Raw genomic sequence first — 25024 nt, 5'->3', positions numbered from 1 at the left:
GTGCTCGCATGGAGCCGAGGTGCTCGGATGGAGCGGAAGTGATCGCATGGAGCGGAGGTGCTCGTGCTCGTATGGGTCGGAGGTGCTGCTCGCGTTCAGATGGAGCGGAGGTGTTCGTATGGAGCGGAGATGCTCGTGCTCTTATGGAGCGAAGGTGCTCGCATGGAGCGGAGGTGCTTGTGCTCGCATGAAGCGGAGGTGCTCATGCTCGCATGGAGCGGAGGTGCTCATGCTCGCATGGAGCGGAGGTGCTCGTGCTCGCATGGAGCGGAGGTGCACGTGCTTGCATGGAACGGAGGTGCTCATGCTCGCATGGAGCGGAGGTGCACGTGCTCGCATGGAGCAGAGGTGCTCGTGCTCGCATGGAGCGGAGGTGCTCGTGCTCGCATGGAGCGGAGGTGCTCGTACTCGCATGGAGCGGAGGTGCTCGTGCTCGCATGGAGCGGAGGTGCTTGGATGGAGCAGGGGCGCCTGGACGGAGCGGAGGTGCTCGGACTCGCATGGAGCGGAGGTGCTCGTGCTCGCATGGAGCGGAGGTGCACGTGCTCGCATGGAGCGGAGGTGCTCGTGCTCGCATGGAGCGGAGGTGCTTGGATGGAGCAGAGGCGCCTGGACAGAGCGGAGGTGCTCGTACTCGCATGGAGCGGAGGTGCTCGTGCTCGCATGGAGCGGAGGTGCACGTGCTCGCATGGAGCGGAGGTGCACGTGCTCGCATGGAGCGGAGGTGCTCGTGCTCGCATGGAGCGGAGGTGCTCGTGCTCGCATGGAGCGGAGTTGCTCGTGCTCGTATGGAGCGGAGGTGCTCACATGGAGCGGAGCTGCTCGTACGGTTCGGAGGTGCTCGTACGGTTCGGAGGTGCTTGTACGGAGCGTAGGTGCTCGTGCTCGTACGGAGCGGAGGTGCTCGTACGGAGCGGAGGTGCTTGGATGGAGCAGAGGCGCCTGGTCGGAGCAGAGGCGCTCGGACGGAGCGGAGATGCTCGTGCTCGCATGGAGCTTTGGTACTCGTGCTCAGATAGAGCGGAGGTGCTCGCGCTGGGATGGAGCGGAGGTGCTCGCATGGAGCGGAGGTGCTCGCATAGAGCGGAGGTGCTCGTATGGAGCGGAGGTGCTCATGCTCATATGGAGCGGAGGTGCTCGTATGGAGCGGAGGTGCTCGTCTGGAGCGGAGGTGCTCGTATGGAGCGGAGGTGCTCGTATGGAGCGGAGGTTCTCGTGCTCGTATGGAGCGGAGGTTCTCGTGCTCGTATGGAGCGGAGGTTCTCGTGCTCGTATGGAGCGGAGGTGCTCGTGCTCGTATGGAGCGGAGGTGCTCGTATGGAGCGGAGGTGCTCGTATGGAGCGAAGGTGCTCGTGCTCGTATGGAGCGGAGGTGCTCTTGCTCGCATGGGGCGGAGGTGCTTGTGCTCGCATGGAGCGGAGGTGCTTGTGCTCGCATGGAGCGGAGGTGCTTGTGCTCGCATGGAGCGGAGGTGCTTGTACTCGCATGGAGCGGAGGTGCTTGTGCTCTCATTGAGCGGAGGTGCTCGTGCTCGCATGGAGCAGAGGTGCTCGTGCTCGCATGGAGCGGAGGTGCTCGTGCTCGCATGGAGCGGAGTTGCTCGAGCTCGCATGGAGCGGAAGTGCTCGTGCTCGCATGGAGCTTTGGTACCCATGCTCTGATACAGCGGAGGTGCTCTCGCTAGGATGGAGCGGAGGTGCTCGTGCTCGCATGGAGCGGAGGTGCTCGGATGGATCAGAAGTGATCGCATGGAGCGGAGGTGTTCATGCTCATATGGGTCGGAGGTGCTGCTCGCGTTCGGATGGAGCGGAGGTGCTCGCATAGAGCGGAGGTGCTCGTATGGAGCGGAGGTGCACGTGCTCTCATGGAGCGGAGGTGCTCGCATGGAGCAGAGGTGCTCGTGCTCGCATGGAGCTGAGGTGCTCGTGCTCGCATCGTGCGGAGGTGCTCGTGCACGGATGGAGCGGAGGTGCTCGTGCTCTCATGGAGCGGAGGTGCTCTCATGGAGCGGAGGTGCTCATATGGAGCGGAGGTGCTCGTGCTCGCATGGAGCGGAGGTGCTTGTGCTCGCATAGAGCGGAGTTGCTCGTGACGTGCCCCCTGGGCCGTGGGGTACTCGGTGCCCGGGCCAGTCGTTGCTAGGGTAGATGTCACAGTGGCGGTGACCTGGTCCGTGACTCAGGGCGGTCAGTAAAAAGGGGAATATTTACAGGGGATTTATAGTTCTTATATACAGTTCGTGACGCCACCTGTGGTATGCGGCTATATGGAGCCGCCGCTGCGGAGCAGGTCCTCTGGAGCTGTTGTTAATGCAGCAGAGTTGGTTTAGCTCTCCACAGGTAGAGCTTAGCTCTAGGGCAGTGTAGACGTTGCTGTTATGGTGTAGTGCAGAGGATGGCGCAGTTAATAATCAGTCCACAACTTAATGGCGGTTTCCTCTTATCTTTACTTGCGGTGGTTAGGCAGACTGGGGCACAGGTACTAGCTGGTAGTAGAGGTCCGGGCGGCCTGGAAGCAAGTTGGGTGATCCAGCTAGCCAGGTGGAGTTGGAGGCTTTCCCTTTGTGCTACCTCTTTGGCCCTGCTGCTTATAGCTGTGCTGCGGCTCTCGTCCCTGAGTAAAATGTCTTTGTGCTCACCCGTATAGCAGACAGCTTGGGTCTTCCTGTTGTATCGCTCCCACGTGGCGGTGCTGGGCCCTATGGTGCTGCTGAGCCTCCGGGCGTCTGATGGGCCCAGGAGACCTGCAGTCTCCTGCCCTCCGATCTCTGCTGCTGGGCCTTCAGTGCCCCACAACCTCGGACTCCGGTGTTCGGTTCTTCTGCGCTTCCCTCTGGGGTGAACTGCCGCGCAGCTCCACTCCCTAGGTCTTTCCTCGTCGACATCCTTACTTAAACTCCTCTCTGCTCTCCTCTCCTCACACTAACTAACCCCGCCTCCAGATTCCAGTTGCTAAGGGGAGGCGCTCCCCTTGCTGGTCTGGAGCCAGGAAAGTGTTGCATGCTAGCAAAACCTGATTAGGGGACCCCTCCTTGCTTCCAGGCATGGCATCACCCCTTGTGAGGGAGACAATGCCACTGTGGCAACCGGACTCCTAGGGTGCCACATTCGTGCTCGCATGGAGCGGAGGTGCTCGGACGGAGCGGAGGTGCTCGCGCTGTGATGGAGCGGAGTTGCTCGTATGGAGCTGAGGTGCCCGTATGGAGCTGAGGTGCTCGGGTGGAGCAGAGGTGCTCGTGCTGGGATGGAGCGGAGGTGCTCGTGCTGGTATAGAGCGGAGGTGCTCATGCTGGTATGGAGCGGAGGTGCTCATGCTGGTATGGAGCGGAGGTGCTCGTGCTGGTATGGAGCGGAGGTGCTCGTGCTGGTATGGAGCGGAGGTGCTCGTGCTCGTATGGAGCGGAGGTGCTCGTGCTCTTATGGAGCGGATGTGCTCGCATAGAGCGGAGGTCCTCGTGCTTGCATGGAGCGGAGGTGCTCGTGCTCGCATAGAGCGGAGGTGCTCGTGCTCGCATAGAGCGGAGGTGCTCGTGCTCGTATGGAGCGGAGGTGCTCATGCTCTTATGGAGCGGATGTGCTCGTGTTCGAATAGAGCGGAGGTGCTCGTGCTCTTATGGAGCGGAGGTGCTCGTGCTCTTATGGAGCGGAGGTGCTCGTGCTTGCATGGAGCAGAGGTGCTCGTGCTTGCATGGAGCGGAGGTGCTCGTGCTAGGATGGAGCGGAGGTGCTTGAGCTCGCATGGAGCGGAAGTGCTCATGCTCGCATGGAGCTTTGGTACTCGTGCTCTGATAGAGCGGAGGTGCTCGCGCTGGGATGGAGCGGAAGTGATCGCATGGAGCGGAGGTGCTCGTGCTTATATGGGTCGGAGGTGCTGCTCGTGTTCGAATGGAGCGGAGGTGCTCGTATAGAGCGGAGGTGCTCGTATGGAGCGGGGGTGCTAGTGCTCTTATGGAGTGAAAGTGCTCGCATGGAGCGGAGGTCCTCGTGCTTGCATGGAGCGGAGGTGCTCGTGCTCGCATAGAGCGGAGGTGCTCGTGCTCGCATGGAGCGGAGGTGCTCGGACGGAGCGGAGGTGCTCGTGCTCTGATGGAGCTTTGGTACTTGTGCTCGGATAGAGCGAAGGTGCTCGCGCTGGGATGGAGCGGAGGTGCTCGTATGGAGCGGAGGTGCTCGTGCTTTCATGGAGCGGAGGTGCTCGCATGGAGCGGAGGTGCTCGTGCTCTCATGGAGCGGAGGTGCTCGTGCTCTCATGGAGCGGAGGTGCTCGTGCTCTCATGGAGCGGAGGTGCTCGTGCTCTCATGGAGCGGAGGTGCTCGTGCTCGCATGGAGCGGAGGTGCTCGTGCTCGCATGGAGCGGAGGTGCTCGTGCTTGCATGGAGTGGAGGTGCTCGTGCTTGCATGGAGTGGAGGTGCTCGTGCTTGCATGGAGCGGCGGTGCTCGTGCTCGGATGAAGCAGAGGTGGGCATGGTCGGACAGATCGGAGATGCACACACTCAATCTCTGCTATATTCATTCTATGTGACTGACAGAAGTAGTGGTGTGTAATACTTGGCTTTGTCCAGCAGTCCCATAAAAAATGCATGGAGCTGATCTCATGCATGTGCACCTCTATTCCAATATGGGACTGCAGAGCCCTGTTCTGAGGATTTCTGGGGATCCTAATAGATAGGACCCCCAGCAATCATATAATTACCATCTATCCTATGGATAGGTGATAAATGTTGTTTATGAGACAACCCCGACTTACATAGGAGTAGGGTGCGCCTACTTTAGCCTTTTATTGCATATCCACGGGATGGTTACCGTCTCCACCTCCGAGAATCGGAATCCCCCAGCGCCTATCACACATTTGTAGCAGGTCTGCGGGGAGAATACCCCTTTACCATGTGACTTCTGACACCGCGGGTGCTATGGATATCCCGTCCTTTTCACAGAGTTGTCAGGCAGCAGAAATAAATGTGAACTGGTTTTATTGGGACGGGTGATGTACAGGAGGATGACAAGTAGGGGGCAGTAGAGCGCTGTGGGAAAAGGGTGATATATTCTTATACAGCTTCCATAATGCAGGAGGTGATGGTGGTCTACCCCTATAGGGGTGCGCAGGTCAGCGAGGGGCGGCTATAAATCGGATCTGATGGTGGGGTTACGGTTTTCGGGGTTTTAAGCCCCCTCCTTGTATTCCGGTCCCCCCGCTATCGATACGTCGGGGCGGATGAATTTATGAGCAGTCACATTGGGGCAAACTTCCTCCCCGCAGACGACGCTGGAGCACGCACGTCCAGAGGAACCCAACCGGGACGAGGATTTTGCCGACATCTATCACGATCTCATCCACTCCCCGGCCTCCGAAACTCTTCTGAACCTGGAGCACAACTACTTCGTCAGCATCTCGGAGCTCCTGGGAGAAAGAGACGTGGAGCTGAAGAAGTTACGAGAGAGGTGACTTTATATATTAAAGGCATTGGCCACTTTTTTTTTTGTTAAGTGCATGCATTTGAGGCTTGAAATCATTTTTACGATTGGGTTTCATTAAAAATTTGACACCATTTGCTTTCTATAGCCTCTGTGTCACACTGTGTATTGCTGGCTGCAGAATGACCTAACTGAGAATCTATCAGTGAGCTCATTCAGATTTAATGACAAAGTAGTGTGTCACTCTTTTATCTGTCTTTTTCTGAGCTCCTCTGAGCTGATTTGTGACTGCAGACCACATCAAAGTTGAACGCGCAGCAAAACAAAAGAGCCTGTAAAAGCAAAACCAGGCAAAATTTGTGATGAAACCCAGTTGCAAAAATGATTTTTAGCCCCAAATTCATGCATTAAAGTATAAATAAATATTGCCCTCCAAAGGTGGGCAACCCCTTTAAGTTCAAGCCACTGATTTGATGAGCCACCCTTGTGATCCTAGTATGACCAGGATGGAGTTAAATGATATATTTCTGTCTGTTTGCTGTCACCACTAGGGGGAGCTCCCTAGATACAGAGATACATGATAAGATTCTATCTGCAGCCACCACTAGGGGAAGCTTCTACCATAGAGATACATGATAAGTCTCTTTCTGCAGCCACCACTAGGGGAAGCTTCTACCATAGAGATACATGATAAGTCTCTTTCTGCAGCCACCACTAGGGGGAGCTTCTACCATAGAGATACATGATACTTCTCTTTCTGCAGCCACCACTAGGGGGAGCTTCTACCATAGAGATACATGATAAGTCTCTTTCTGCAGCCACCACTAGGGGGAGCTTCCTCCATAGAGATACATGATACGTCTCTTTCTGTAGCCACCACTAGAGGGAGCTTACTCCATAGAGATACATGATACGTCTCTTTCTGCAGCCACCACTAGGGGAAGCGTCCTCCATAGAGATACATCTCTTCTGCAGCCACCACTAGGGGGAGCTTCTATCATAGAGATACATGATAAGTCTCTTTCTGCAGCCACCACTAGGGGAAGCTTCTACCATAGAGATACATGATACTTCTCTTTCTGCAGCCACCACTAGGGGGAGCTTCTACCATAGAGATACATGATAAGTCTCTTTCTGCAGCCACCACTAGGGGGAGCTTCCTCCATAGAGATACATGATACGTCTCTTTCTGTAGCCACCACTAGGGGGAGCTTCTACCATAGAGATACATGATACGTCTCTTTCTGCAGCCACCACTAGGGGAAGCGTCCTCCATAGAGATACATCTCTTCTGCAGCCACCACTAGGGGGAGCTTCTATCATAGAGATACATGATAAGTCTCTTTCTGCAGCCACCGCTAGGTGGAACTTCCTCCTTAGAGATACATGATACGTCTCTTTCTGCAGCCACCACTAGGGGGAGCTTCCTCCATAGAGATACATGATAAGTCTCTTTCTGCACCCACCGCTAGGGGGAGCTTCATCCATAGAGATACATGATAAATTTGTTTCTGCAGCCACCACTAGGGGGAGCTTCTACCATAGAGATACAGGGTATGTCTCTTTCTGCAGCCACCACTAGAGGGAGCTTCTACCATAGAGATACATGATATGTCTCTTTCTGCAGCCACCACTAGGGGGAGCTCATTGCACATGCTTTTTATTAGCCTCATTGTCTATGGAGAGCTCCCTCTAGTGGTAGCAGCAGGCAGATATATTATTATATTATGGATGAGCTCTGTATTAGAAAACCCCCCTCTGGTCACTACTTGGATATATAAAATATCAAATAGCGAAATAATCGCCCATCTTTTCCCCACAGACAAGGCTCAGAGATGAATAAAGTGATGCAAGAATTGGGAAAGTCACTAAGTGACTACGAAGTCAACTCGGTGGCCGCTCAACATTTTGAGTCTCAGCAGGTAACTATCACCAGGGCGACCTCCTCTGTGTCCGCCAGGACGACCCTTGCCCCTGGGGACTATTTGAGCAAGTGGAGATCATAGATCCTTTGGACCTATGTATACTAGACAGATCCTCCATATCATAAGCCCGGACAGCTGTGATCAGAGTTGACTCCAATCCTGGGCGTTAAACCCCTAAGATGCCACAGTCAATAGCGGCCGTAGCGTATAGGCGGTCACACACCCCTTTCGCCCCTTACTACATAGTTACAGGTACCATTTGGTTGCCATTGCAGCCAGGGGCCTAACAAAGACCCCCCCAAAAAACAGAAACATTTCTATGGTCCTTCGTGAAAAATTAGGTTCTGCAATTAAGGGGTTAAGATGCGGAATGAAAGGCGATCTTCCTGATGAAGGACCGTTCTCGTCTTCATACGTTATTTCTGCAGATTCTAGAAAACAAATGGAGCACAGAACTGAAGCAGCTCTCCACGATCCAGAAGCAGGAATATCAGGAGTGGGTGATAAAGCTGCACCAGGACCTCAAGAACCCAAATAACAGCTTCATCAGGTGACAGCAAAGAGAAAAATGGGGGGTTCATGGTCAGTCTGGGGAGGAGACATAGAGGTGGGCTTATTCTAGATGTACAGCACATAGTGCAGGCACATAGAAATATTGCTTAAAGGTACAGTAGTGGGGGCAGGTCTGTATCTGTGTACTGGAACTGGGGGCAGGTCTGTATCTCTCTACAGGAAGTAGGAGGGGGTCTATCTCTCCACAGGAAGTAGGAGGGGGTCTATCTCTCCACAGGAAGTAGGAGGGGGTCTATCTCTCCACAGGAAGTAGGGGCTGGTCTGTATCTCTCTACAGGAAGTAGGGGCGGGTCTGTATCTCTCTACAGGAAGTAGGAGGGGGTCTGTATCTCTCTACAGGAAGTAGGGGCTGGTCTGTATCTCTCTACAGGAAGTAGCAGGGGGTCTGTATCTCTCTACAGGAAGTAGGAGGGGGTCTGTATCTCTCAACAGGAAGTAGGGGCTGGTCTGTATCTCTCTACAGGAAGTAGGGGCAGGTCTGTATCTCTTTACGGGAACTGGGGGCGGGTCTGTATCTCTCTACAGGAAGTAGGAGGGGGTCTATCTCTCCATAGGAAGTAGGAGGGGGTCTGTATCTCTCTACAGGAAGTAGGGGTGGGTCTGTATCTCTACAGGAAGTAGGGCTGGGTCTGTATCTCTCTACAGGAAATAGGAGGGGGTCTGTATCTACAGGAAGTAGGAGGGGGTCTGTATCTTTCTACAGGAAGTAGAGGTGGGTATGTATCTCTACAGGAAGTAGGGGTGGGTCTGTACCTCTACAGGAAGTAGGGGTGGGTATGTATCTCTTTACAGGAAGTAGGGGCGGGTCTGTATCTACAGGAAATAGGAGTGGGTCTGTACCTCTACAGGAAGTAGGGGTGGGTCTGTATCTCTACAGGAAGTGGGGGCGGGTCTGTATCTCTCTACAGAAAGTGGGAGCGGGTCTGTATCTCTCTACAGGAAGTAGGGGTGGGTCTGTATCTTTTTACGGGAACTGGGGGCGGATCTGTATCTCTCTACAGGAAGTAGGAGGGGGTCTGTATCTACAGGAAGTATGAGGGGGTCTGTATCTCTCTACAGGAAGTAGAGGTGGGTATGTATCTCTCTACAGGAAGTAGGGGCGGGTCTGTATCTCTACAGGAAGTAGGGGTGGGTCTGTACCTCTACAGGAAGTGGGGGTGGGTCTGTACCTCTACAGGAAGTGGGGGTGGGTCTGTATCTCTCTACAGAAAGTGGGGGCGGGTCTGTATCTCTCTACAGGAAGGGCGGGTCTGTATCTCTTTACAGGAAGTAGGGGCGGGTCTGTATCTCTACAGGAAGTGGGGGCGGGTCTGTATCTCTCTACAGGAAGTAGGGGCGGGTCTTTATCTCTCTACAGGAAGTAGGGGCGGGTCTGTATCTCTTTACAGGAAGTAGTGGCGGGTCTGTATCTCTACAGGAAGTAGCGGCGGGTCTGTATCTCTACAGGAAGTAGCGGCGGGTCTGTATCTCTACAGGAAGTAGGGTCGGGTCTGTATCTCTACAGGAAGTAGAGGTGGGTCTGTATCTCTCTACAGGAAGTAGGGGCGGGTCTGTATCCCTATGAGAAGTGGGGCTGGGTCTTTATTTCTTTAAAGGAGTTTGCGGGGTCCTTATCTCTCTATAGAAAATGAGGGCGGGTCTTTCACTGTACAGGGAATAAGTGGGTGGGGCTTTACTTATGTACAGGAAGTGAATGCGGGTCTTAATCCCTTTACAGGAGGAGGGGGCGGGTCTGTGTGACTCTACAGGAAGTGGTAGGTGTGGCTTTATCTCACTACAGGAAGTAGGGGTGGGTTTTTACCTCTACGGGAATTAAGGGTGATTCTTTATTTCTTCACAGGAGTTTGCGGGGTCCTTATCTCTCTATAGGAAGTGAGGGCGGGTCTTTCTGTGCCGGAATTGGTGGTTGGGGATTTATTTTTGTACAGGAAGTAAGGTTGGATCTTTATGCCTTTACAGGAAGTGGGGGTGGGTCTGTGTGACTGTACTGGAAGAGGTGGGTGTGTCTTTATGTCTCTACAGGAAGTGGGGAGGGTCTGTGTGACTACAGGAAGTGGGGGGGTGGCTTTGTGTCTACAAGAAGTGGGGGAGGGTCTGTGTGACTACAGGAAGTGGGGGTGTGGCTTTGTGTCTCTACAGGAAATGGGGTCTGTGTGACTACAGGAAGTGGGGGTGTGGCTTTGTGTCTCTACAGGAAGTGGGGTCGGGTCTGTGTGACTCTACAGGAAGTGGTGGGTGTGGCTTTATCTCACTACAGGAAGTGGGCACTGCTCTTCTCTCTGCTCCTTCTATTTTGAGTTGCCAAATTGCATGCAGACATAACAGAGATGCGGGCTTTGAGTTCAAGGCAGGAAAGCCATAGTACAATGGTAATGGGAAGTGAGGGAAAGAAAGCTCCAGCACATATAGTGCTGGCGGAATGCTAATAAAGAGGATCCACCCAAAGTGAATGGCAAGTTATAGAGCAAGAGATTTGGGACCCAAAATCAGAGGGCATTTTTTTCCACAGACCCTTGTCTTGCATTGGGCACGTTTCCTCATTTTTTTGTAGGTTGAAAATTCACGAAAAATCACAGACATGTGAATGATACTGATAGGACGTCTGAATGAGGCCTTAGAGCGAGCTCACTGGCGCATTCTCAGTTAACTCATTCTGCAGAAGCCAAAAGTGGACAATCCCTTTAAGTCATTAACTTGTGTATGAGAAGTCACAACCACGGTCGTCTCTTCCTTCTTAGTGACGAAATTAAAGTACAACCGAACCGTTTTCAGGAATCTGCAGGTCACCCCCTCTACGAGGAGCGCGAGCAGATGGAGGAGAGCTTCACCATACACCTGGGTAAGGACTATCGTGACTCTCTAATGACTCCACAACCGGGTGAGAAGTTCCCGGCGGTCTGACGGCCGTCACATCCTCCTCGCCTTCTCTGCAGGTGCTCAGCTGAAGACCATGCACAACCTGAGGCTGCTGCGGGCCGACATGCTGGACTTCTGTCGACACAAGCGCAACCACCGCAGCGGCGTGAAGCTGCATCGTCTTCAGACCGCCCTGTCTCTTTACTCGGGCTCACTGTGCGGCCTGGTCCTGCTGGTGGACAACCGCATTAATTCCTACAGCGGCATCAAAAGAGGTAAGGTGATGCCTCCCCCCTCTATGGTGATGCCTCCCCCCTCTATGGTGATGCCCCCCCCCTCTATGGTGATACCTCCCCCCTCTATGGTGATGCCTCCCCCCTCTATGGTGATGCCCCCCCCTCTATGGTGATACCTCCCCCCTCTATGGTGATGCCTCCCCCCTCTATGGTGATGCCTCCCCCCTCTATGGTGATGCCTCCCCCCTCTATGGTGATGCCTCCCCCCTCTATGGTGATGCCTCCCCCCTCTATGGTGATACCTCCCCCCACTATGGTGATGCCCCCCCTCTATGGTGATGCCCCCCCCTCTATGGTGATACCTCACCCCCCTATGGTGATGCCTCCCCCCTCTATGGTGATGCCTCCCCCCTCTATGGTGATGCCCCCCCCTCTATGGTGATGCCCCCCCTCTATGGTGATACCTCCCCCCTCTATGGTGATGCCTCCCCCCTCTATGGTGATACCTCCCCCTCTATGGTGATGCCTCCCCCCTCTATGGTGATGCCTCCCCCCTCTATGGTGATGCCTCACCCCCCTATGGTGATGCCTCCCCCCTCTATGGTGATGCCTCCCCCCTCTATGGTGATACCTCCCCCCACTATGGTGATGCCCCCCCCCTCTATGGTGATACCTCACCCCCCTATGGTGATGCCTCCCCCCTCTATGGTGATGCCTCCCCCCTCTATGGTGATACCTCCCCCCTCTATGGTGATGCCCCCCCCTCTATGGTGATGCCCCCCCCTCTATGGTGATACCTCCCCCCTCTATGGTGATGCCTCCCCCCTCTATGGTGATACCTCCCCCCTCTATGGTGATGCCTCCCCCCCCCTATGGTGATACCTCCCCCCTCTATGGTGATGCCCCCCCTATGGTGATACCTCCCCCCTCTATGGTGATGCCTCCCCCCTCTATGGTGATGCCTCCCCCCTCTATGGTGATGCCCCCCCCATGGTGATGCCTCCCCCCTCTATGGTGATGCCTCCCCCCTCTATGGTGATGCCTCCGCCCCCTATGGTGATACCTCACCCCTCTATGGTGATGCCTCCCCCCTCTATGGTGATGCCCCCCCCCTCTATGGTGATGCCCCCCCCTCTATGGTGATGCCCCCCCCATGGTGATGCCTCCCCCTTCTATGGTGATGCCCCCCCCTCTATGGTGATGCCTCCCCCCTCTATTGTGATGCCTCCCCCCTCTATGGTGATGCCCCCCCCATGGTGATGCCTCCCCCTTCTATGGTGATGCCTCCCCCCTCTATGGTGATGCCTCCCCCCTCTATATAAAAAAAAAAAAGCGATTTTACGTTTTTGCTTTTCCATTTTTTTTTTCTCCTTTTTCTTCCAAGAGCCATAACTTTTTTTTTTACACCATAGAAATCACCTGGTAACACGATTCTCCATGTCAATACAATTACAACGATACCAAACTTGTATACCGTAGGTTTTTTTTTCTAAATCTAAAAAAATTATTTTTTTCCGCCATTTTCCGAGGCACTGAACTTTTTTATTTTTCCATCAATGGAGCTTGTGTTTTTTTTTTTTTTATTCAATTTTGGGGTACGCACGATGTTTCTATCGCTTTATGTTGCATTGACAGATAAAATGCAATTCTAGCTTTTTAGGTTTTTTGTTTGTTTGTTTTTTTTACAATTTTTAACGTATTGATTAATTCATTTTATGTTGTAATAGAAAGGTGATTGAAAAAAATAATAATTTCTTGACTTACAACATTTTGAATCATCCCCTTTATTCAGAAATTATATCATTTATTTTTATTATTTTTTTTTTTATTTTTAATAACATTTTTTAATGGTCTTTTATTTTGACTAAAAGGGGTGATTCAAAATGTTGTATCATTTTTTTATTTATTTCTTTATATTTTTAATAACATTTTTTAATGGTCTTTTATGTTTTTTTTGTTCTATCCTGAACTTGCGATCAGTTGATCGCTATTTACACAGTGCACACTGATATCTTATGGGAGCACAAAGATAGCGATGGGGGCATTCAGTAGGTCCAAGGCTGGCATGACAAGTTCGTCGTCACCCACAATTGCAAGGTGGTGGGAGACCAATGGGCGCTGGAACAGTTGTGTAAAGCAATCACTTTATATTGCCAGCGGCATTTAAGTGGTTAAACGTCAGTAATGGGAGCTTGGCTGTATAACGCAGCTCTTCTCAAGAGTCTACCTCTGCGGGGGGCGTGTACTTTTTCCTCCAGTATCACGTTGACCAGTCATAAGCAAGCAACAGCATGCAGGGGAAGAAGAACACGCCCCCTCAATAGGTCAGAGCAGATTTTTCAGTTTGAGACATATCTGATCTCCTTACTGGTCTCACTACAAAGCTGCATGTGATTACAAAGTGTCAGGAGCAGAGATGAGTGTGATTACTAACACTTCTACATTTTTCTTCATGGCAGCCAGGGTGAGAAGGAGGGGCAGTACAATAGAGCTGACAGCACTGTGAACAGAGAGTTGCTATAAGTATTTGTAATGAGATATAGCTCAGCTCTGCTGTACTGACCCTTCTCTCCCAACCTGACTGCCTTGATGAAAACTGAAGAAGTGTTAATAATTACACTCATCTCTGCTCCAAGCACTTTTGTAATCACACACAGCTCTGCAGTGAGACCAGTGAGGAGATGAGACTGACTGTCTGTCTCATAGGCTACTGTACTGCCCCTTGTCTCCCAACCTGACTGCCTTGACGAAAGCCGAAGAAGTGTTAGCAATCACACTCATCTCTGCTCCAGGCACTTTTGTAATCGCACACAGCTCTGTAGTGAGACCAGTGAGGAGATGAGACTGTCTGTCTGTCTCATAGGGTATGGTAGATCTCACGAGAACAGAGAGGTGGGACTAAACTGGCTGAACACATGGAACGTATTTCACTTATAATGCAGCTATGAATTCCTACATTTATGTACAGAACGCCTATATTCATGAAGGGTATACATATACGAATACTCCAGCAAACCCTTGGAGATTCTTGGAAAACACAATCCTGTATATTTCTTATTCTCATCAGCCAAAAATTGAATGTCAGAAAAGTTGTTGTAATTTTTTTCTGCTTTTATAGTATTTACTTATTATATACTTTTTTATCAATTACTATTTTTTTTGTTATCCATCCAGATTTTGCTACAGTCTGCCAGGAGTGCACCGACTTCCATTTCCCACAGCTGGAGGAGCAGCTGGATGTGGTGCAGCAGGTGGTGCTGTACGCCAGAGCTGAGAGGAGCCAAAAGGCGAAACATCAGCAAGGTCAGATGGTGGAGATGGTGACATCACAGCACCGTGACATCATTGTGCCAATGGTACATGGCGTATCAGGTCCCATATTACATACTGGCCTGCAATAAAACCACCACTACAAACGCATCTAATGTAATGGAGAACATGCAAAAAAAGAAAAAAATAGGGGTTTTAGTTATCAGACCTTTGTAATGGAAAACCTTTTAAAGGGGTTGTCCACATCTGGCTACTATTTTTTTTTTATTGCTTAAATGTATTTATTTGGGGCTAAGAATCATTTTTGCAATTGAGTTTCATAAAAAAAAATTGCACCGTTTGGCGACAGATTCTAAGTTAACTTATTCTCGAGCCAGCAACACAGAGGCTATAGAAGGCAAACGGTGCAAAATTGTTAATGACATCCAATTACAAAAATAATTTTTAGCCCCAAATACATTAATTTAAGTAAGAAAAAAAAAATTGTGTCCCAACAGAGGACAAACCCTTTAAGGGTGAAACCATATACTTACTGGTAGATATAATAGAACCGGGTATCATTATATCTGCGAATCTCGGGGTAGAGGAAAAGATAAGCGGTGCCGCATATGTCTGGCCGCCGCTTATCATCACCCTTCATAGAAAATAATAAAATATATATATATATATTTTTTGCTATATGTTCCTTTAAGCTCCGAGGGTCGTAAACAGCCTAAAGCGGTGACGTGGATATAGATCAGCACGCGTCTATATTTATCCGTGGCTGTATTTGGCGTGTCATCTGCTCTCCGCTGCTCTATAAATTAGGACACTCCTAAATACAGACAGCGGCGTCTACTGAACAGCAAGAGGGAAGAATAAAACATGGCCGGCAAAACCATTCCAATAATTTGGCACCAATTCCAAACTAAGAGGAACTTCCAGGACCCATATAATCCTTTCTTATTCGCAGGGTGGACCTCATGCCCTGAGCTGTCGGGGGCGAGGAGACAACCATATACTGCCGACCCTATAGGTTCTGTTGCACTGCTCATCCTGAGCTTCCTGGTTCCTTAAAAGCTGTAATAACATTGATCATCTATCCACAAAATAGACATTAAAGGTATGACCACCTTTAAGAGATCACCTCCCGCATCAATGGAGTAGTGGTCACGCATGCGCCGCGTCCCAGATATCAAACATTTTTCTCCTCTCCCCAAATATTGGGCAATTTAAAGGGGGTTACTCCCATTTTCTATTGATTAGACTATGGCCTCACTTTATGATCACCACTGGGACCCTCACCAAAATTGAAGATGAAGGGCGTTGATTTGCGGATGCATCCTCTTCAAAGTCCTTTGTGTGGCGGCCATGTTGTATTATTTGGAGCACCGCTGTACGGTAAACGGGGGTGTTGCGCTATGACAGGACTATGTCCCCTTCAATTTTAGGATGGGTGGTTAATGAAAAAGTGATAAAATCCTTTACTTTTTTAAGAAGGGAAAATCCCTTTAAATAAAAAAACAAACAAACAGGAGGCTCAGGATGAGCAGTGCAATAGAAAATAGGGAATGGGTACTGTGGTTGAACTGGGCTCGAATAGAGCCACCTGACTTGGCACATTAACCATTCATTGTTCGCGGCCCCTCCTAATTTGCCTGTGTGTAACCTTTGACGCGGGTATTTATGGGCGCTCGGTGGCATGCAAGGAGCCTCGGGTGTCGGGTGACTCACAAAAATAAGATTATAAAAAATTCCATTCCTCTAAATCCCCCCCAAAGCCGAAGCCGTTTCTCTAATTATCCCGCTGTCATCATACGAAGGTCACATAAATACTCTGCTAAATTACTGCCCGAAGGAGCGGAGACGAACGCGGGGGCTCGGCTCTGGTTACCTCCAAAATGGGGACCTCATGGAACGTTCCGGAATGTATCCGCCGGGACCACAGTTACCTTTATGAGTGGTGGATCCCTTTTAAGTGATCAGATGTCACCGCTCTGCCTCAACTGTGAGTTATCAGTGAAGAATTCCTTTAACGATCGGGCAGAGCGCTCCTGAATCACTCTGCCCAATCATAGGGGGGACTGTGCGGCTGTTACTGTATAGTCCTCTCTATCCCCTCCCTGCAATGATCTCTACAGAGCTGAACCATCAATGCTGCAGATGTTAGTAACCACTAGATCCCAGGAATTCAGCATTAGTACTTCCACTCTCCCACCAGGGATCTTAAAACTAATCATTTTGACCACCAGGGATCATTATGTTAACCCCTTCACTTCCTTAGACCACCACTTTCTAATCTGTATAGCCACACAGGTCAGAGTCTACCTCTCTAGACCACAAGGGATAATAGAATTAACTCCCTCACTGACTTAGACGACCGTGGATTTTAGCATTAACCCCCTAAGTGCTCTAGACCACCAGGGAAAGTAAAATCATCTCCTTTGCTGGCCTCAGTCCCCAGGGATAGTAGAATTAACTCTCTCACTGCCCAAAACTACAAGGGATAGTAGAATTAGCACACTCATTGCCATAGAACAACAGGAATAATAGAATTTACCCACTCACCGCCCTACATGACCAGAGATACTAAAATTAACCTCACTTCTCTAGACCACCAGGTTACTAGAACTAATACCCTCACTGCTCTAGACCACCAGGTTACTAGAACTAATACCCTCACTGCTCTAGACCACCAGGTTACTAGAACTAATACCCTCACTGCTCTAGACCACCAGGTTACTAGAACTAATACCCTCACTGCTCTAGACCACCAGGTTACTAGAACTAATACCCTCACTGCTCTAGACCACCAGGTTACTCTAACTAATACCCTCACTGCTCTAGACCACCAGGTTACTAGAACTAATACCCTCACTTCTCTAGACCACCAGGTTACTAGAACTAATACCCTCACTGCTCTAGACCACCAGGTTACTAGAACTAATACCCTCACTGCTCTAGACCATCAGGTTACTAGAACTAATACCCTCACTGCTCTAGACCACCAGGTTACTAGAACTAATACCCTCGCTTCTCTAGACAACCAGGTTACTAGAACTAATACCATCACTGCTCTAGACCACCAGGTGACTAAAACTAATACCCTCACTGCTCTAGACCACCAAGTTACTAGAACTAATACCCTCACTGCTCTAGACCACCAGGTTACTAGAACTAATACCCTCACTGCTCTAGACCACCAGGTGACTAAAACTAATACCCTCACTGCTCTAGACCACCAAGTTACTAGAACTAATACCCACACTGCTCTAGACCACCAGGTTACTAGAACTAATACCCTCACTGCTCTAGACCACCAGGTGACTAAAACTAATACCCTCACTGCTCTAGACCACCAGGTTACTAGAACTAATACCCTCACTGCTCTAGACCACCAGGTTACTAGAACTAATACCCTCACTGCTCTAGACCACCAGGTTACTAGAACTAATACCCTCGCTGCTCTAGACAACCAGGTTACTAGAACTAATACCCTCACTGCTCTAGACCACCAGGTTACTAGAACTAATACCCTCGTTGCTCTAGACCACCAGGTGACTAAAACTAATACCCTCACTTTTCTAGACCACCAAGTTACTAGAACTAATACCCACACTGCTCTAGACCACCAGGTGACTAGAACTAATACTCTCACTGCTCTAGACCACCAGGTTACTAGAACTAATACCCTCACTGCTCTAGACCACCAGGTTACTAGAACTAATACCCTCGCTGCTCTAGACAACCAGGTTACTAGAACTAATACCCTCACTGCTCTAGACCACCAGGTTACTAGAACTAATACCCTCATTGCTCTAGACCACCAGGTGACTAAAACTAATACCCATAGAATCATAGAATGGTAGAGTTGGAAGGGACCTCCTGGGTCATCTGGTCCAGCCCCCTGCTCAAAGCAGGATTCACTAGATCATCTCAGACAGATGTCTGTCCAGCCTCTGTTTGAAGACGTCCATTGAAGGGGAACTCACCACCTCTCGTGGCAGCCTGTTCCACTCATTAATCACCCTAACTGTCAAAAAGTTTTTTCTAATATCTAATCTGTGTCTCCTCCCATTTAGTTTCATCCCGTTGCTTCTAGTCTTTCCTTGTGCAAATGAGAATAAAGATGATCCTTCTACAATGTGACAGCCCTTGACATATTTGTAGACAGCTATTAAGTCTCCTCTCAGTCTTCTTTTTTGCAAGCTAAACATTCCCAAATCCTGCAACCGTTCCTCATAGGACATGGTTTGCAGACCAGTCACCATTCTGGTCGCTCTTCTCTGAACTTGTTCCAGCTTGTCTATGTCTTTTTTAAAATGTGGTGCCCAAAACTGTACACAGTATTCCAGATGAGGTCTGACCAAAGAGGAGTAAAGACCGATAATGACTTCACGTGATCTAGACTGTATGCTTCTGTTAATACATCCCAGAATTGTATTTGCCTTTTTTGCTGCTGCATCACACTGTTGACTCATGTTCAGTCTATGATCTATTAGTATACCTAAGTCTTTTTCACATGTACTGTTGCTTAGCTCTATTCCTCCCATTCTGTATATGCTTTTTTCATTTTTATTGCCCAGATGTAGTACTTTGCATTTTTCCCTGTTAAAAACCATTCTGTTGGTTGCTGCCCACTGCTCCAGTTTATTTAGGTCTTTTTGAATCCTCTCTCTCTCTTCTCTAGTATTAGCTATCCCTCCTAGCTTTGTGTCATCAGCAAATTTAATCAGTTTACCCTCAATTCCTTCATCTAAATCATTGATGAAGATGTTGAACAATACAGGTCCCAGGACAGAGCCCTGTGGTATCCCACTTGAGACATTCATCCAGCTGGATGTGAAGCCATTTACAACCACCCTTTGAGTCCGATCACTAAGCCAGTTATGAATCCACCTAACAGTTGCCTGGTCCATTGCATACTTGGTCATTTTTTCAATAAGGATGGTGTGAGATACTTTGTCAAATGCTTTGCTGAAGTCAAGATATACTATATCTACAGCATTTCCCTGATCCACCCAGTCAGTGATTCTGTCATAGAAGGAAATTAAGTTAGTCTGACATGACTTGTTAGTTACAAACCCATGCTGACTCTGGTTAATCACTTCATTCTTATCCAGGTACTTACATACATGATGTTTAATAATTTGTTCAAAGATCTTTCCTGGTATAGAAGTCAGACTCACCGGCCTATAGTTCCCTGGGTCCACCTTCTTCCCCTTTTTGAAGATAGGAACAACATTTGCTCTTCTCCAGTCTTCTGGGACTTCTCCTGTTCTCCAAGAATTTTCAAAGATTATGGAGAGTGGTTCTAAAATTTCTTCTACGATCTCCTTCAGTACTCTGGGGTGTAATTCATCTGGACCTGGAGACTTGAACTCATTTATGTTAGCTAAATATTCCCTCACAATCTTTCTGTTTACAGATAACTTGGATTCTTCTATTCCTTTAAAAGGACAGTGAAAATCAGTTGATGTTACATTTTCTTTCTGAGAGAAAACAGATGCAAAATAGGAATTAAAAAGTTTGGCCTTCTCAACATCCTCTCTTACCATTTCTCCATTTTCATCCTGTAAAAATCCTATAGCATCTTTGACTTTTCTTTTACTTTTGACATACCCCCAAAATCCTTTTTTATTGCTTTTGACATCTCTTGCAAGCCTTAATTCATTGTCAGCTTTAGTTAACCTGACACGTGCCCTGCAGGATCTGCAGACTGCATTATAATCTTCTTTAGATATGCCTCCCTCTTTCCATTTAATAAACATTTCTTTCTTTCTTTTTAGCATGTGTTTAAGTTCTGTGTTCATCCATCCTGGTTTCCTTAAATGCTTCCCATTCTTCCTACTTTTCGGGATTGTTAACGATTGTGCTTTGAGAATCTCATTTTTAAAAATTTCCCATCCTTCCTGGACATTTTTGTCCTTAAGGACATCCAGCCATTGGATCCCTCCTATTCTCTTTCTGAGTCTCTTAAAATCTGCCTTTCTAAAATCTAACCTTGAAGTTTGAGTCTTCACATGTCTTCCTCCTCTAGTTATCCAAAATTCTATAATAGCATGATCGCTGCCTCCTAGGGTCCCAGCCACCTTTACCTCCTCAACCATTTCCTCCCTGTTTATAAGGATTAGATCCAAAGTAGCAGATCCCCTTGTTTTCTCCCCTACCTTTTGGAAGATAAAGTTGTCAGCAAGAGAGGATAAGAATTTGCTTGACCTGTTAGTTTTACTTGAGAGAGATTCCCAACAAATGTCTGGATAGTTGAAATCTCCCATGACCACTACGTCATATTTTTTGGAGAACTTGGTCATTTGATACATAAAGAGTTCATCCATATCTTCAGCTTGCCCAGGTGGCCTGTAGTAAATGCCTACAATGGTGTCCTTTCCGTTGTTCTCTCCTTGTATTCTTACCCAAACAGTTTCCACAGAACTCCCAGTCTCTGAAGCTTCAATCTCTGTGCAGATATACGCTTTTCTAACATACAATGCAACACCTCCTCCTCGTTTATCAAGTCTGTTTCTTGCAAATAAGTTGTATCCTTTTAGCCTTTTATTCCAATCATGTGTATCGTCCCACCAAGTTTCAGTGATTCCAATGACATCATATTCCTTTTCCTGCATTAGTAGTTCCAATTCTCCTTGTTTGTTCCCCATGCTTTGTGCATTTGTATAAAAACATTTTAGTTTGTGATTGGTTTCTCTTCCTCCCATATTTTTATTTAGATTTTTTTGTCTTTGTTCTTTCTTTCTACTTCCAGTAGCAGAGATCTCAATAGTATTTGTCAGCTGTATGGCCTTTTCTGGCCTTTTGCTTCCCTTCCCACATTGTTCTAGTTTAAAGCTCTCCTGATGAGTGTAGCAAGGCGACTTCCAAATACATGTTTTCCAGTCTTCGTAAGGCGCACCCCATCTCTAGCAAGTAGTCCATCGTATAGGTAATTCATTCCGTGATCCAGAAATCCAAATCCTTGTTGACGGCACCATCGACGTAGCCAGTTGTTCACCTGTAGAATCTTATTCCACCTCATTGTTCCATGGCCATCCACTGGGAGGATGGATGAGAAGACCACCTGCGCTCCCAATTCTTTCACTTTCTTGCCTAAGTCTTCAAAGTCACTGCAGATGGTTTCCAGGTCCTTTCTTGCGGTGTCATTTGTCCCCACATGTATTAGCAGGAATGGGTAGTGATCTGTAGGTCTGAAGAGTCTTGATATCCTGTCAGACACATCTTTAATTTTTGCTCCTGGAAGACAGCACATTTCTCTTGAGGTTATGTCTGGTCTGCAGATAGCGGCCTCTGTTCCTCTTAACAGGGAATCCCCCATGACCACCACTCTCCGTTTTTTCTTCACAACATTCTTCTTTCTCCATCCAGGAGGATTCTGAGGACTTACAAGGTTATTCATTGCTGGCAAAGTCTTATTTTGCTGTATTTCTTCATGGTTCTCCTGCGTGAGAGCCTGGTACTGGTTCCTGAGCAGTATGGGTGCTGACTGCCTCTCGATCCTCCTGCTTCTGTGGGTCACATGCTTCCATTCCTCTGTTTCCTCAGGTGCAGTTCGAATTTCTTCTCTTTCTGAATCATGAAGAGATAATTCTGCTCTGTCTAAGAACTCTTCACCTTCCTTAATGATTTTCAAGGTAGTTAACCTCTCTTCTAGATTTCGCAACTTTTCCTCCAACAGGGACACAAGCTTGCATTTCTGGCATGTGAAGTTTGGCTTTTCCACTGGCAAGTCTGTGAACATGTAGCAGGATATGCAGCTCACCAAATGGCTCCTGGAATCTTCCATGTTCTTACTGTTAATGTTCTGAAAACAGTGAAAAATGTTTCAAAATGCGCGCGCCGAACGGCGCGCGGTTTACCGATGTCCTCTTTTCAGCTCCAACAGCCAAAATCCAGTGTTCTTTGAGCTCGCGGAGACTCTTCACTTACCCCAAAATGCAGTGAAAATATGCAAATTATCTCCTCAGGACTCCTCCCCTGGTTTTCTAGACCTCACTTTTCTAGACCACCAAGTTACTAGAACTAATACCCACACTGCTCTAGACCACCAGGTGACTAGAACTAATACTCTCACTGCTCTAGACCACCAGGTCACTAGAACTAATACCCTCACTGCTAGACCATTAAGTTACTAGAACTAATACCCTCACTGCTCTAGACCACCTGGTGGCTAGGACTAATATCCTCACTGCTCTAGACCACCAGGTTACTAGAACTAATACCCTCAGTGCTCTAGACCACCAGGTTACTCTAACTAATACCCTCACTGCTCTAGACCACCAGGTTACTCTAACTAATACCCTCGCTGATCTAGACCACCAGGTGACTAGAACTAATACCCTCACTGCTCCAGATGACCAGGTTACTAGAAATAATACTCTCGCTGCTCTAGACCACCAGGTGACTAGAACTAATACCCTCACTGCTCTAAACCATTAAGATACTATAACTAATACCCTCACTGCTGTAGACCACCAGGTTACTAGAACTAATACCCTCACTGCTCTAGACCACCAGGTTACTAGAGAAAATGCCCTCACTGCTCTAGACCACCAGGTTACTAGAACTAATGCATTCACTGCTCTAGACCACCAGGTTACTAGAACTAATACCCTCACTGCTCTAGACCACCAGGTGACTAGAACTAATACCCTCACTGCTCTAGACCACCAGGTTACTAGAACTAATACCCTCACTGCTCTAGACCACCAGGTGACTAGAACTAATACCCTCACTGCTCTAGACCACCGGGTTGCTAGAACTAATACCCTCACTGCTCTAGACCATCAGGTTACTAGAACTAATACCCTCACTGCTCTAGACCACTAGGTGACTAGAACTAATACCCTCACTGCTCTAGACCACCAGGTGACTAGAACTAATACCCTCACTGCTCTAGACCACCAGGTGACTAGAACTAATACCCTCACTGCTCTAGACCACCAGGTTACTAGAACTAATACCCTCACTGCTCTAGACCACCAGGTGACTAGAACTAATACCCTCACTGCTCTAGACCACCGGGTTGCTAGAACTAATACCCTCACTGCTCTAGACCATCAGGTTACTAGAACTAATACCCTCACTGCTCTAGACCACTAGGTGACTAGAACTAATACCCTCACTGCTCTAGACCACCAGGTGACTAGAACTAATACCCTCACTGCTCTAGACCACCAGGTGACTAGAACTAATACCCTCACTGCTCTAGACCACCAGGTTACTATAACGAATACCCTCACTGCTCTAGACCACCAGGTGACTAAAACTAATACCCTCACTGCTCTAGACCACCAGGTTACTAGAACTAATACCCTCACTGCTCTAGACCACCAGGTTACTAGAACTAATACCCTCACTGCTCTAGACCACCAGGTTAATAGAAGTAATACCCTCCATGCTCTAGACCACCTGGTTACTAGAACTAATACCCTCACTGCTCTAGACCACCAGGTGTCTAGACCTAATACCCTCACTGCTCTAGACCACCAGGTTAATAGAAGTAATACCCTCCATGCTCTAGACCACCAGGTTACTAGACCTAATACCCTCACTGCTCTAGACCACCAGGTTACTAGACCTAATACCCTCACTGCTCTAGACCATCAGGTGACTAGAACTAATACCCTCACTGCTCTAGACCACCAGGTGACTAAAACTAATACCCTCACTGCTCTAGACCACCAGGTTACTAGAACTAATACCCTCACTGCTCTAGACCACCAGGTTACTAGAACTAATACCCTCACTGCTCTAGACCACCAGGTTACTAGAACTAATACCCTCGCTGCTCTAGACAACCAGGTTACTAGAACTAATACCCTCACTGCTCTAGACCACCAGGTTACTAGAACTAATACCCTCGTTGCTCTAGACCACCAGGTGACTAAAACTAATACCCTCACTTTTCTAGACCACCAAGTTACTAGAACTAATACCCACACTGCTCTAGACCACCAGGTGACTAGAACTAATACTCTCACTGCTCTAGACCACCAGGTCACTAGAACTAATACCCTCACTGCTCTAGACCACCAGGTTACTAGAACTAATACCGTCACTGCTCTAGACCACCAGGTGACTAGAACTAATACCCTCACTGCTCTAGACCACCAGGTTACTCTAACTAATACCCTCGCTGATCTAGACCACCAGGTGACTAGAACTAATACCCTCACTGCTCCAGATGACCAGGTTACTAGAAATAATACTCTCGCTGCTCTAGACCACCAGGTGACTAGAACTAATACCCTCACTGCTCTAAACCATTAAGATACTATAACTAATACCCTCACTGCTGTAGACCACCAGGTTACTAGAACTAATACCCTCACTGCTCTAGACCACCAGGTTACTAGAGAAAATGCCCTCACTGCTGTAGACCACCAGGTTACTAGAACTAATGCATTCACTGCTCTAGACCACCAGGTTACTAGAACTAATGCATTGACTGCTCTAGACCACCAGGTGACTAGAACTAATACCCTCACTGCTCTAGACCACCAGGTTACTAGAACTAATACCCTCACTGCTCTAGACCACCAGGTGACTAGAACTAATACCCTCACTGCTCTAGACCACCGGGTTGCTAGAACTAATACCCTCACTGCTCTAGACCATCAGGTTACTAGAACTAATACCCTCACTGCTCTAGACCACCAGGTGACTAGAACTAATACCCTCACTGCTCTAGACCACCAGGTGACTAGAACTAATACCGTCACTGCTCTAGACCACCAGGTGACTAGAACTAATACCC

General features: G+C 48.6%; 1 protein-coding gene across 2 annotated transcripts in view; it reads left to right on the top strand.

The window, feature by feature from the left end:
- The window catches only part of FERRY3 (FERRY endosomal RAB5 effector complex subunit 3), a 102356-nt gene that overhangs the window by 42054 nt on the left and 35278 nt on the right, over positions 1-25024 (top strand). For both annotated transcript variants that reach the window (XM_073649961.1, XM_073649960.1), the window contains exons 4-9: positions 5260-5441; positions 7237-7336; positions 7768-7889; positions 10651-10751; positions 10846-11043; positions 14179-14307. In XM_073649961.1, the coding sequence (XP_073506062.1) occupies positions 5260-5441; positions 7237-7336; positions 7768-7889; positions 10651-10751; positions 10846-11043; positions 14179-14307 (832 nt within the window). The remainder of the gene's footprint in view (positions 1-5259; positions 5442-7236; positions 7337-7767; positions 7890-10650; positions 10752-10845; positions 11044-14178; positions 14308-25024) is intronic.

Source organism: Phyllobates terribilis, unplaced genomic scaffold (assembly GCF_046119375.1).
Source record: "Phyllobates terribilis strain yellow unplaced genomic scaffold, ASM4611937v1 Scaffold_10__3_contigs__length_209671492, whole genome shotgun sequence".
NCBI lineage: Eukaryota > Metazoa > Chordata > Amphibia > Anura > Dendrobatidae > Phyllobates > Phyllobates terribilis.
Note: the sequence above shows the minus strand (reverse complement) of the source record. Positions and strands in the feature narration are given on the sequence as shown.